The 12,861-nt window shown below is 39.1% G+C and overlaps 1 protein-coding gene across 3 annotated transcripts in view; it reads left to right on the top strand.

Moving 5' to 3' along the window:
• fat2 (FAT atypical cadherin 2) overlaps window positions 1–12,861 on the top strand; it is a 115,954-nt gene that overhangs the window by 56,799 nt on the left and 46,294 nt on the right. For all 3 annotated transcript variants that reach the window (XM_042418423.1, XM_042418421.1, XM_042418422.1), the window contains exons 15-16: window positions 765–998; window positions 6,169–6,558. In XM_042418423.1, the coding sequence (XP_042274357.1) occupies window positions 765–998; window positions 6,169–6,558 (624 nt within the window). The remainder of the gene's footprint in view (window positions 1–764; window positions 999–6,168; window positions 6,559–12,861) is intronic.

Raw genomic sequence — 12,861 nt, forward strand, 5'->3', positions numbered from 1 at the left:
CAATAAAGACATAAAAAGGCCCCAAAAATACAAATGAAGCATGCTAGCAAGCTAACATACTAAATGGTTCATCTTTAAGAATAGGTGCTAACTTTATCTTGGTAAACATGCTAAATGGTGCGTGTTTGAACATCATTGTTTTGACATTTAGTAGTTAGCATGAATATCTTGAAACAGCTACCATAAGGAGGATAAACCTTTTTCATTTAGGTAACAACATGGCCTCTACTCTGGTGCCACTGTCAGGACAAACATTACATTTTTGTAGCAAAGTTGACGATGTTTCATCCGTCCATTAATTTTGTTTCTGGTGTGTAATGAGCCTAAATAGGCTCCTAGGATGAACCTTTAGTCTTCTTTTCTCATCCAACAGTGACAACATTAGATACACTGATAACAAATGAGCCTGTATGTAGTGTGTTAAATGAAACATGAAAATGAAAATATAAAACATAATAAGCTTTGTTGGTTTCTTCAAACCACATTACACACTCTCTTTTCTAATTAGTTTAAGATCAAATAATAAATAAATAATCTGTATTTATCCCTGTGAATAAACTGCAGCAGGAAATAAATATACAATACAAATAGCAAATTAAGATACATGTATTCATATTTTATGACCTTTAAAATGAAAATATTCATCGAAGTAGATGTTTTTAATGCTAAAAGAAAAACAAGGTCATTTTTTATCAAGGTATATTTCGTGATAAGGTCAGTTTATTATAAATGTATTAATTGTGATCAATCCCACCTTTCCCCAGGTGAGCTGTTCACGCTGGCTGTGTTGGACCGGGAAAAGGTGATCGAGTACAATCTGGTGGCGAAGGCCACGGACGGCGGAGGGCGTTCCTGTCAGGCAGACATCTTGCTGATGATCCAGGACATGAACGACAACCCACCTCGCTTCTCCACCAGCCACTACGAGGTCACCGTGTTCGACAACACTACGGTCCGGACGCCCATCGCTGTCATATACGCCAAAGACCCAGACACAGGTAGGCCGCCGCTGAGTTTTTAAATAACAACACAATAAGACCACAGAGAGCATTATATAGTTTCTCTCAGGTCTGAACATGTTATGAAAAGTCCTGTCAGCCCTGCTGTGTGTGTGTGTTTGTGTGTTATTAGTGATCCTTAACAATATTAAAGCCTATTGCACAGGCTTGTCTTTGTATGTGTGTTCAATGCGGTATTGCTGATCCCAAACATAATAAACGACTAAGCCATTCCCAGTAGAGTTTTGCTTTCTGAAATACCCACCTGATACCTTTCCACTTTGTCATTCCAGCTGTGTTGGTAATTATTTGCTGCAATCTTAACCCTTGCAGCATTAGCATGTACAGTAGCTCTACTCATTCAGTCATTTTAAATGCTGTAGCTTCTGTCAGTTGTTGTGCGTAAGTAGTTTTCAGCTCTAGATTCTAATATCAAGTTCAGGTGTGACGTCTTTTTAATCTTACAAGTACTGAGGCTAAAAGTATGAAAGGGGGGTTTGAGTAATGAGAGTGTGTTTGCAATGTGCCTAAAAATGTTGTGAACATTTTTGAAAGGAAAGCTGATATGATAAGTAAGACTGGGAAGTACCCTGTGGAGTGTTTATTATTATATTGTATGTGTCCTTGAGGCAAACAGTAACAAACCTGTGCATCAATGCATTTCATTTCTCAGAAAACATTTGCATAAACGGTTGTTGTAGAGCTGCAATTATTTTCATTAATTGTTTAGTCTATAAAATGTTAAAATACAGTGAAAAAATTGCATTCACAGTTTCTTAGAGGCCACAGAGATGTCGTCAGTTTGCAAAACCTTATTAAGATATTTTATTCACTGTCATATAAAAACAGTAAATCGCTCCATATGAGAAGCTGGAACCAGAAGACGTTATCCAAATAGTTACTGATTAGTGTTCTGACAATCGATTAAACGTTAAAGCTTTAGATTTTTGAAACACATTTTTGGAACTTGTGTTGGTCACAATATTGGTGGATTGTTATGAAACTGAGAGACGTCATACAGCCTTCATGTCACTTCAGGCTTAACGTTTTTTTTTGCTTTGACTGTTGCTTCACTTTCTCCAGTTGACCCGGGCCTCTGCTGCATCTCGCCTCACCTGCTCACCTTCTTCTTTTGTGTTTTCATGACTTGCCTGTATTACACATCTGAAGTCTTCAGGAATGTGTACGTGTGCGTCCTGCACGTGCAAGTAGTAACTGTGTAACATTGCTCAATCGCACCAGCAGTAGTCAAACACCTCATAGAGGACATCAAAGGTTTGCTTGGGAAACTATTGAAGGGGCTACTAAGGGTGTTTCATTGTAAAGTGTAAATTTATATGGTGGACCATTTGATTTGTTTTTGTGGTCAATTATGAATTCATGAGTTTGGGTCCCTGTGATGCACTAAATTACAATTATTGGTGCCAAGATTTAAAAATGAATAAATAAAAGCAAGAAGCCGTGCTCTAGTGGACACCAGAAACACTGGGAATCAATGTCTCTGTAAATTTCATGGTAATCCAACTAAAGGTTTTCAAGGACCTTTGTGAAATACCTTGAAATGTCACAAACAGGATTATTAAACAGATTAAACAGATCACCAACATACAGTTTACAGTTTAATTACAGTCACCAAACCAGCTTTCCTTCCATTATGTGCTTTTTCATTTATGTTTCTGTTTCCCTTTGTGTATTTCTTCATGACCTCCTTTCTGTTTTTCTTAATTTCTCTCTTTCCTGTGATTTATGTAAACCTCTTGTTTTTTCTAATCTCATTTGCAAAATGTGTCATTCTTGTCTGTCTGTGTGTTTTAACACTGAATTTTATCACTTTGACACTCAACAAACACCAAGCAGATCTGCACCGATCTCTGCTGATAGAAGTGAGCCGGCAAAGTCTGGTACAAATTTCTACTGCAGCGTTTAAATGTTTTATTTATTTGTTGCCTTTGATAGTTGGTTGGTTCATGTGTTTGAACAGTAAAGTCAGTTAAGTACAACGGACAGTTTTCTTCATCTGAAACCAGTCGTAAACTTCAGTTGGTAGGCGTGTGTGGTCTTTGATGTACCATTCAAAGGATGGTCTCTCTCTCTCTCTCTCACGTACACACACACACACATACAAGTATACTAAATTACACATGTAGAAACGCACACATTCACACTTGAACAGTCATAGTTTACACACACACACAAGCAGAAATACTACCACAAATACAAACAATATTCTTCCAACCATAAAGACTGGTAGACTCATATACACACACACACACGCTTCTGAATACACTGAGATAGACAAATTCAGACAGGCTTTCACACGCACACGAACACACACACAAACACACACACACACCAAACACACACACACAAATAACAGAACAGAGCTGGAGCAGACAGAACAGGTAAGCCACTCCTTCAGATGTGCAGCAGCTTGTTCTCTTTCTCTATAATGGCAGTTTTCTCACAGACAACAATGACTCATGTACCTTTGTGAAGGGTTTTTTTTTTTTTTTTGGTGTGTGTGTGTGTGTGTGTGTGTTGCAGGGGAAGAGTGGAAGGGGGAGCAACAAAGCTAAGAGTCTACAGCTATGCTAGTAGCTCAATGAGACTGTTGCTATGTGAAATCACTCCTTCATTCACTCATTCAGCGCTCCTACATAATACACACTCAATCGTGAGCAGTAACTTGAGATTTCAGACACTTACTAATCAGTTTTGTTTTTTTTTGTCAGCTGTAGAGTCACACAACGGTACCACCAGAATTTTATGGCAATCCATTCAATAGTTGTTGCGATATTTTGCAAAAAATCACAGATGTCAACGTCACGGTGGCACTAGAGGAAACGTCAGGGGATCACCAGAGTCATTACAACATGTTGTCTGAGAGTCATACATGTATTTACAAAATCTTATGGTGATCCATGGAGTAGCTGTTGAGATATTTCAGTCTGGACCAATGAATCAGCATCACCGTGGCTGAAAAAAGATGTAAAAAAGGGTAAAGATAGAAATCAAGATGTTGTGATTCTGTCTTGGCAGTTTGAAGATTGTTTCCTGGTATCGAAGCGGTTATCATCTCTCAGAATTAGACTTCTGTGAGATAAATGCATCAGCAAATATAAGAGAGAAAAAAAAAGCAGAAATGACAAGCATCAGTTCAACCACTGATCCTCTCAATTCTAAAAACAAAGACTTTGAAATCTTGACATTTAGCTGTCAAACCATCTCCAGGCTAAGTTTCCAATTCATGAACACAAAAGTTCAGCTTCCCTCACAGGCTTGTCAGAACAACACCACCTGTGAGAAGCTTTTGTTTGAGTTAAAAATGTTGACCTCTAATCACAGCAAACCTATTAGCGTAATTATCCTAAAACGTTTAGGCTTACAGCAAAACTAAAACTCTGCTTGCAACTTAACCTCACAGGTTACAGATGTCTGTGAACTGCGGAGGCGTGTCCAGCGTGTTTCTACCAGGAGGGGCAACAATAGACCTCTGTGTTTTATCAGAAGATGCATCAGTGCTTCCTGTTTTTTCCTCATTTTTGTAATAACGAGCCAAATACCCACTGCAGTCAGATTTCTGGTGATGCTTCAGATAACATTGAGGCCTGTGACACCGTAGAGTGAGGCGGTTCAATCATGAGTGAATTTTTCTTCCTCCCTGAAGAGGTAAAACTGTCTGGTATCCACAAAAAATATTAATAAAAATATAGAGAACTGCCTTAATCCACAGGTTTAAAACCACATTCCTAGAAACCATCAGTCTTGTGTTACCAGTTGTGTGTTAATTGGAATAATGGTGTGGTAATTGGGACTTTTCCACCATTTAACTGGACTTTAACTGGTGATGCTTGTCATTTAGTGGGTCCATCAGCCCAACAGTCCTGAGTAATATATCTCAACATCTACTGGCTTAAGTATGCTGTAGGTTTCCATCCATGGTCCCAGACTTTGGTGACTCCCTGAGTGTCCCTCTAGCACCACTGATGGGACAAACCTTCCAATATTTAATTTGCTCATAAAAAAAACTGAGTGGGAATGCAGAAAATATTGCAAATAAGTTTTTAGCCTTGGCAGTGGCATCAGATCTGTGTGGAGCGATGAGGAGAGTCATGATATTCTCAAGCAGAAATGTCATCATGTCATTTTTCACAGTTTGAGGTTTGACTGGCGCTCTTTTTATGATGTCATCTCGTTACGTCCTCTTCTTCTTAAATGGTTTAATGACACCGACTGGAAAAATAGCACCACCAGCTGTTAATCTCGATGAACCGTCTCCAAAAATTCACAATTCACGGCAGCAGATGGACACACGCATTAACGCGGAAAGTTTCTTTTGCAGATATTCTGAAAAATTTGGATGGAAATCCGGCTACTTTTACAAGAGAAATTTGAAAATCTAAATGTCAGATTGCCATGAAATATGCTGAACACATTCATGCTCCACATTTGATTTTGTGGATGTCATAAAAATCGTTGCCACTTGTAGGGTTTTATATGTTTACTATTTATTTACATCTTCAACATGCAAATCAGTGAAGTGGAGAACAAAAGCTACATGATGCTAGAAAACATTTTCCCTCCAAGTTTGTCAGAATCATGTCTGACCAGTGTGACATTTTCTTGTTTTTGCAAGTCAGTGCAGAAACAGTCTCATCTACTGGATATATATATAGATAGAGTATTCATTTCCCTGTTTAACTCTGATCATTATTATCTGTTTTTTTAGCACATGCATAAAAGTTTCTTCTCAACAGATTTTTATGTTTTGATTGCACCGTTGAAAGTTCTGTGTTGTTTTTGCGTTTCCACTCACTGTGACGACGGTGCTTTGACACCATGTCATCACTTTTATTCATAAACACACTTAGTGAAAAGCCAGATGTGGTTTTGATAAAACGGTAGCAATTCAGTGGCTGATTTGTTTTTCCCAATGCAGGAAGGAATCCAGGTGTCAAGCAGCAGCATGTCTATGCCAATATCCAGCTCATACTCACGTCACGTGACTGAAACTAAACAAAATGATGATTAAATGTGCCGAATGTGTGTTTTATTTAAACAAATACGCCTGAATAATTAAACAAATCCTTTTAAATCTTTTTATGTTGTTGCTAAAAGTCACTTACTGGTCAAAAATGAATGTTTAATGAATGATCTGTATCTCCTGCAGGTATAAACTCTGAGGTGAAGTATTCCCTCCTGGCTGGCGACAGCGGTTACTTCTCTCTGGACGAGTTTTCGGGGATCCTGCGCCTGGAGCGACCTCTGACCCCCGACACCCCTCCCACCTTCGAGCTGAAGGTCAAGGCCACTGACCGCGGCCTGCCTCGTCACCTGTACTCCGTCGCCACAGTGACAGTGGACGTAGTCTCCCTGGACGACTACCAACCTGTCTTCCTGAGCTCGGAGTACACCGCCCAGGTCCCAGAATCCTTAGCGGTGGGTTCAGAGGTGGTGAGTGTCTCTGCTCTAACCAGAGACGGCGGAGGGCCGGATCCTGTTTTCTATCGCGTCATCTCCGGCAACGACGACGGACGCTTCCTGCTGGACTCGCAGACAGGTAAGATAGTTTTTTTGGTTATAATGAACCTGAACAAGTTTCTTTAAAGGGTCATTCCACTAATTTTACACACGAAGGTCAGTTTACTTATCATACTGAGCTCTTTTCAGCCTGTTAAACCAGTTACATCATTTATTCTGTGGTTCTGCAGGAGATTCGTCAAGCCTGAGAAAATCCCCCTGATCACTGGGGAGACCACAGATTTAAAAGAGATAACTATCGAGAAGTGATTTTAATGATTCTGTAGTAACACAGCAGGAACATTCTGCTGTAAATCCTCATGATTTGTTCAACAGCACAAAGCAGGAAGCAATAATAAAAAGCATTTATGCTTTAATCCTATTTCCCTCCGAGGTTGCTGGAGGCTACGCGTCCACTCAGCAATTAGTAATGTCTCTAAATTAATAATCATGTAATATTTTGTTTGTGTTATAAGTGAACACCTTCGAGATCCTGATGGAGGCCAAAGTGTGAACGCCTCAGGCACAGTTAGAAATTAGAATTAGCTCCATAATAATGTTTAAACTGGAGGTTTCCTCTCTCCTGCTTTAAAATCTACAACATCCTCTCATCTGGTTTACTGTTTAAAGAGGTTGTTAGTATGAATAAGCCCATCATGTGTCCTCTTTTCAGTTTTAAAGAGAAAAGTTTTATCATTTTTGCTTAAAGTCAAAGTTAGAGAAGTGGACTTCTGACCTTAAGTAAAGTATCCAGAGTTTCCAAGTTTTCTCCCCTGCTGGATTTAAAAACTTGCAGAGTTTGAACTGTGAGCTGCAGTCTGCCCTTTTGGATTATGTGGGGCCGTCAGGGCTCGCTGCCAGTAAACCATTAAAGGCAGCTGGCCTTTTAATGGTCAGAAGAACCACACTCCCTGAACACTGTCCGCTGCATTAGCTTTCATTATTTGTAGAGAGCAAAGAGTTGTAAAAGTTTGAAAAGCTGAGATGTGTCGATATGAATCTTAAACTAAATTAAAAGCTAAACCAGAGGAATAAACAGACCTTGATAGGAATACATTAAGTTTGTGGAGATTATTGACATTCTTGGTATGAATTCCGGCAGAAAATGTATTTTTATTCATGAGGTGAGTTAAACCAGAAGTATAAAAGCTTGTCTAATGGCATGACCAGGGAAGTTGTCAAGTGTCTTACTGGATAAATACCTTGGGCAGAGTTTGGATGTCTGCGCTGTAATCAATCAAAAATCAAAAAGCAAAACAATCCGACAGTAACAGAACCGAAAAGCAGACTGAGACGGTTGTTAAGAGGATTAAAGTTTTGGTTTTGAGTTCGAGGAACTTATTAGAAGTGAGACATTCTGCTCTGGAAAGCTGCTCTGATCCCTTTTAAAAGTGTAGCCGAGTGATAATAGGAGAGGAAAAAAAACATAAAAGAAGAAGTTGGAAGAAGAAGAACTTTCAATCTTCTGATCACTCGCTCTTTCTCTCTGTATAACTCATACAGATCAATAAATCCCTCGACCGTCCTCTCACACAGCACACGCTGTACTCCCCTTTTTCTTCTTCTTTTGTTTTCTCTCTCAGTACTGTACAAACAACCAGCCACCTGAACAACAAACCCGAGTGTCCTCCGCTTTTAACCTTGTTTCTGATTCATAGTTCGGTTCCAAGCATCTCAGCCAGAATAACTACTAAATAATTGAAGTCACGTCACCGAACGTTGACGTCGACAAGCCTGAACCGCGGAGGAATATATCTGCTGAGTCAGCTTTCGTGTAAAGACATGTCACTGGTAGTAATGAAAATTCATCTAGAATCCAGTATTACCAGCACACACACACACACACACAAACACACACACATATACATGACCCAGATATGAACCTCGTTCCAGAAGTGATCGATCTCACTAGTTGTGTTGTGCTCCTCCGTTTTTTTTATCTCTAAATTTTTATAAATTAATAAAACCCTCAGGCAGATGTGTCCAGAGCTCTAGGGTGTAATTAATGAAAGCTGCCTCTCCTCATTATTGATAATCTAGAGACGGATGGATGATCGGCTGCTTTCCTGAAAAACTGTGATAAATTTGGCAACTTTTCGTTTTTGTTTTGTTATTGTTTTAATGTTAAACAATCACACGCACCAATATTTACTGTAATATATATATATATAATTAATTTTATGTGGAATTTATAACAGTAAAAGCAAAAAGTTTCAGTGCAGAAAGTTTTATTTTTAAATGTGATCAGTTCTGTAACAGCTGGCAGTTTGATAATTAGAGAGATGAATCTTATTTAAGGACTTAATTGCCCTGAAATGTCTTTACTTCCACCACTTTATCACAAGCAAGTGATTATTTTTATGTGATAGATTTAAATTGCTTGAGCTTGTTGATTGTTCTGTTAGAGACAATTCGAGGGGAAATCAGTCCCACACGGGTTCATTTATTTATTAGCAGGGATGTCGGTTTGTTGAGACTGATGTTTGTTTGTATTTGACCTTGGCTTCTTACAGTTACATGTGGGAGGGTGGTAAATATTTAACCATTCTTCAGATCAGTTCGACATTCGTACAAATTTGTCAGGATTGCTTGAATTTGTATTAATTATTACAATCTCAAGATCCCTGAAGAGCAGCGCAGCCGTGATAAAACATCTGGTAGAATAGAGCATTAAATCCTGTTTTTTGTTTATTTGAGGAGCTTACTGTTAATGTTACTGTGCCGCTGCTGTCAACACCTGCTGAACAAGCCGAACAGGAACACACAAAAGGCACAGATCTCTCCTCAGGGGATTTTGTCGCGAGTCATGCTTAAAAACGCAAATCAAAGTGTAGGAGGCAGGTTGAATTTTTGTAAAAGTTTGAATGATCTTTCGTTTTCCACTGCTGACAGGAGAAGCTCGTTGAGAGACCATGATGGATAAATGAGTTTTATTTTTTGACCTCCAAAGAATGAATCCAAATGAATTAAATCAATTATGGATACTCTGCATCATCACTACACATCCTCAAGGATGCTGTTAAGGTGCCGTTGTAATAAATAAATCTCACACCGACCCTGGATCAGAAGGTGTTTTTCTGTACATATTTTACAGCAGGTGCCGGATGAACGTGACAAAATAAATTCGTTGCTGAATCACAAGAGGAGTGTCTGACAGTCTGTTTGTCTCCCTGCGGTTGAAAGTAAAGTGTCAACAAGCTGAATAAACTCCTTACGCATCTGACATGCAATGCAAAGAAAACAGTGACATTTATAATCATCACCATGCACGGCAACTAAAACACACTGGCTGCAAACCAGACGTGCATCGAGACACCCACGCATGTTGTTTTCTTTGTACAAACAAAGTGTGCATCATCAGGATTCACCAGGTTTTTATTTTTGTTTTTTTCAGCGTCGACACATTTCAACTCTTCAGTAAAGTAGCATTTATTTCACTCAACCGATCGGCACATCGCAGAGACTGCACCTCGTCTACAGTCTGTCGCTGCCAGTGTGTGTGTCGCAGTTATGAGAAAAAAATGAAGAAGAATTGCAAGTATATAGTCAGATTTTGAATGTAGGATTTGAAGTATAAATATTACTTTGGTTTAAGCTTGATATCGGTGAGTGAGATTAAATTTAGATGAAGTTTTAGACCTTAAAAGTTGCCTTGTTGTGAGCTGTGGCAAGACAGTGAAGGACATTCAGAACTGTTTAAGGATGAAGTTTTGGTTTTAGGGGTAACATTAGAAGAGGAGACTTTGTTTACTACTCCAGGGCCGAAGTCACCGCTAACTTCGGGGTTACCTCCCTCCACTCTATCAACAGGTAGCAAGCAAGAAACGGGAGCTCAGCGTCGGTCTTGATAAGTCGCAGCATTTATTCTCTGCCGGAACAACTCAAACTGTACATACACTGTACTATACTGTCACAGCTAAACTGCTAACATCACTCTCTCTCCGTGCTCCGGTCGCCGCTGTCACAGTCACACACGCTCGCTCGACTACACACACACGTGTCATGCGCACTTCCTACGCAGAAGTGACTACGCCACTTGTATAACATTATAAAATGTCGGAAATGTGTGAAAAATTCTGATCAAGAGTTCTCAGAGCTCAAGGCGACGTCTTCAAATTTTGTCCGCCTAACGGTCTAAAACTCAAAGATGTTCAGTTTATGATGATACAAAAAGGGGCAGCAAATCTTCACTGCTAACCGCAGCCTCACAGAGCTGCTAGCATGGCTGTAGTCTGTTGGTATGCAGTTGTGATGGTTAAGGTTGAGGCCAAATGATACTTTATGCATCCACATGTGTGACATGAATTGAATCTGCTCATATGCACAATCTATGAGCCTACAAGCATAGTATGTGTATAAACAGAATTGTTTGCACGTCGACTGTCTGCATCTGTGTCGCAGGGTGTCAGAGACTGCAGGATCAGGAGCTAGGGGAACGTGTTAGTACAACAACTGAGGTTGCTTGTAATTATACATGTTCAAATTTGTCTGTGTTTTGGGTTACAGTCCAAGAAAAGTGTTCTCATCTGATGTCAAATTAAATTACCAGTAGCATCCAAAAGGTCTTACAAAGTCTTCAGTTTGAGTTTCTGAACCTGCACGTGTATGTGTTTGTGTGTGTGTATGTGTGTGTTTGTGTGTGTACACAGTGCAGCATGTGGGAAAGTTGACAATGACAAATCACCTTCACCCAGTTTCTTCTTTCTGAGAAGTCGCATCACACTGAGCAGGAAGAGCTCAGACTGCTTTGAGCAAAACACAGAACACAGATACGAACCCTTATTGACAGAAACCAGACAGCGGGGAGCACAAGCAGCCCTGTAAGAGCCGCTGTGTACAAACCATATCTTTGGTTTATATTAAAGACACAGCATGCATGCAGCAGTAAGTCACTGCCATAATAAATTTCAGACATTAGCATAATTACCAGCACAAACATGACTGTTAGAGGGAGGGATGTCAGCCTCTGGTGGTTTCTGCTCTGCAGTTTACATGGTGTGAATGAGGAGGAGGGAATTATTTACTGTAATAGTACAAAAGAAACACAGTTTTTAAACAAAATGAGTTAAAGCTTTCAGAGCTTGTGGTTGTGGCAGATGGTGGAAAGGCTGATGTGAACTTGGTGCCAAGACTTTTAACAAAAGAGAAAAAAAACAAAAAACAGGGGATTTTCACATCATTTCCAAAGCCACAAATAATAGTTTTTCTGTTTATTCTTACTCGGAAATATAATTAATTTCTGCCAAAAGATGGAAGGATCTCAGTTTGATCTCTTCTTAGCTTAGGTTGTACAGATTTTAGGGATATAAAGCATTTTAAGATATTCTGGAAAATGACATCACAATAAGCAAAAATATCAATGTAGGCACTGAGGAAATGTGTCTATTGCAGATGAAACTAACAAAGGACCTTTGCACTATGCTCATAAAAATGAGCATATCTCAAAAACTAAAACATGTATGTAGTTCAAATAACTTATGGAATGTTAAGAAATATTTTGTTCATGTTTCTACATTCAGAAATGTGAAATCAATGTGTTTTGTGTGTTTATTCAGTCAAATTTGATGAAAAAACATGTCCGATTTTTGTATTTTTTTTTTTAAATATATGACACAATTTCAATACCTATATCATACCTATATTAATCATTATGGTTTATTGACTTACATAACCTTTTAGCTTAGGTTGTACAGATTCTAGGGATATGAAGCATTTGGAGATACTCCAAAAAATGACATCACAATAAGCAAAAAATACCAATGTAGGCACTGGCGGACCATTTCTATTGCAGAGTTCAAAGGGTTAAAAGAAATTAGAAGATACATGAACCATTCACACCTTCCAACCCCAACACAGACACAGTATTACAATAAAGCACGACAAGATGGAGAGAAAAAAACAGATAAATAACAAAATAAGAGAGAAAAAGGCTTCAGTTGTAGCCACACAACCAGATTTCAACTGATTGGTTGAATCAGATGATCCGTCCTCTAGATGTGGGGACAACAAAACGTAAAAGATCCATTTTACATAAAGACTCAAGGTTAGAAGCTGAATATTTTATGAATTTTTCAGAAAAACAAAACAAAAACTGAGGCATTGTAAGACTTAAAAGAAGTGTAGCAAGTCTTCATGAGGTAGATAGACATCATCATCGTCATCATCAGGGTGACTGAATCTTTAAAACCATTTTAAAACATCCTTGGAGTCTGATTGAAGAGCTGTCATACGGACACACAGCTGCTGTATGTTGCAAGTCGCTCTGGATCAGAGCCTCCGCTAAACAATGAGCTGAAACTCGCTGTGAAGCTCCGCAGAGCCGAGCGGAGCTGCAGAGTCGCTG

Source organism: Thunnus maccoyii, chromosome 8 (assembly GCF_910596095.1).
Source record: "Thunnus maccoyii chromosome 8, fThuMac1.1, whole genome shotgun sequence".
Lineage (NCBI taxonomy): Eukaryota > Metazoa > Chordata > Actinopteri > Scombriformes > Scombridae > Thunnus > Thunnus maccoyii.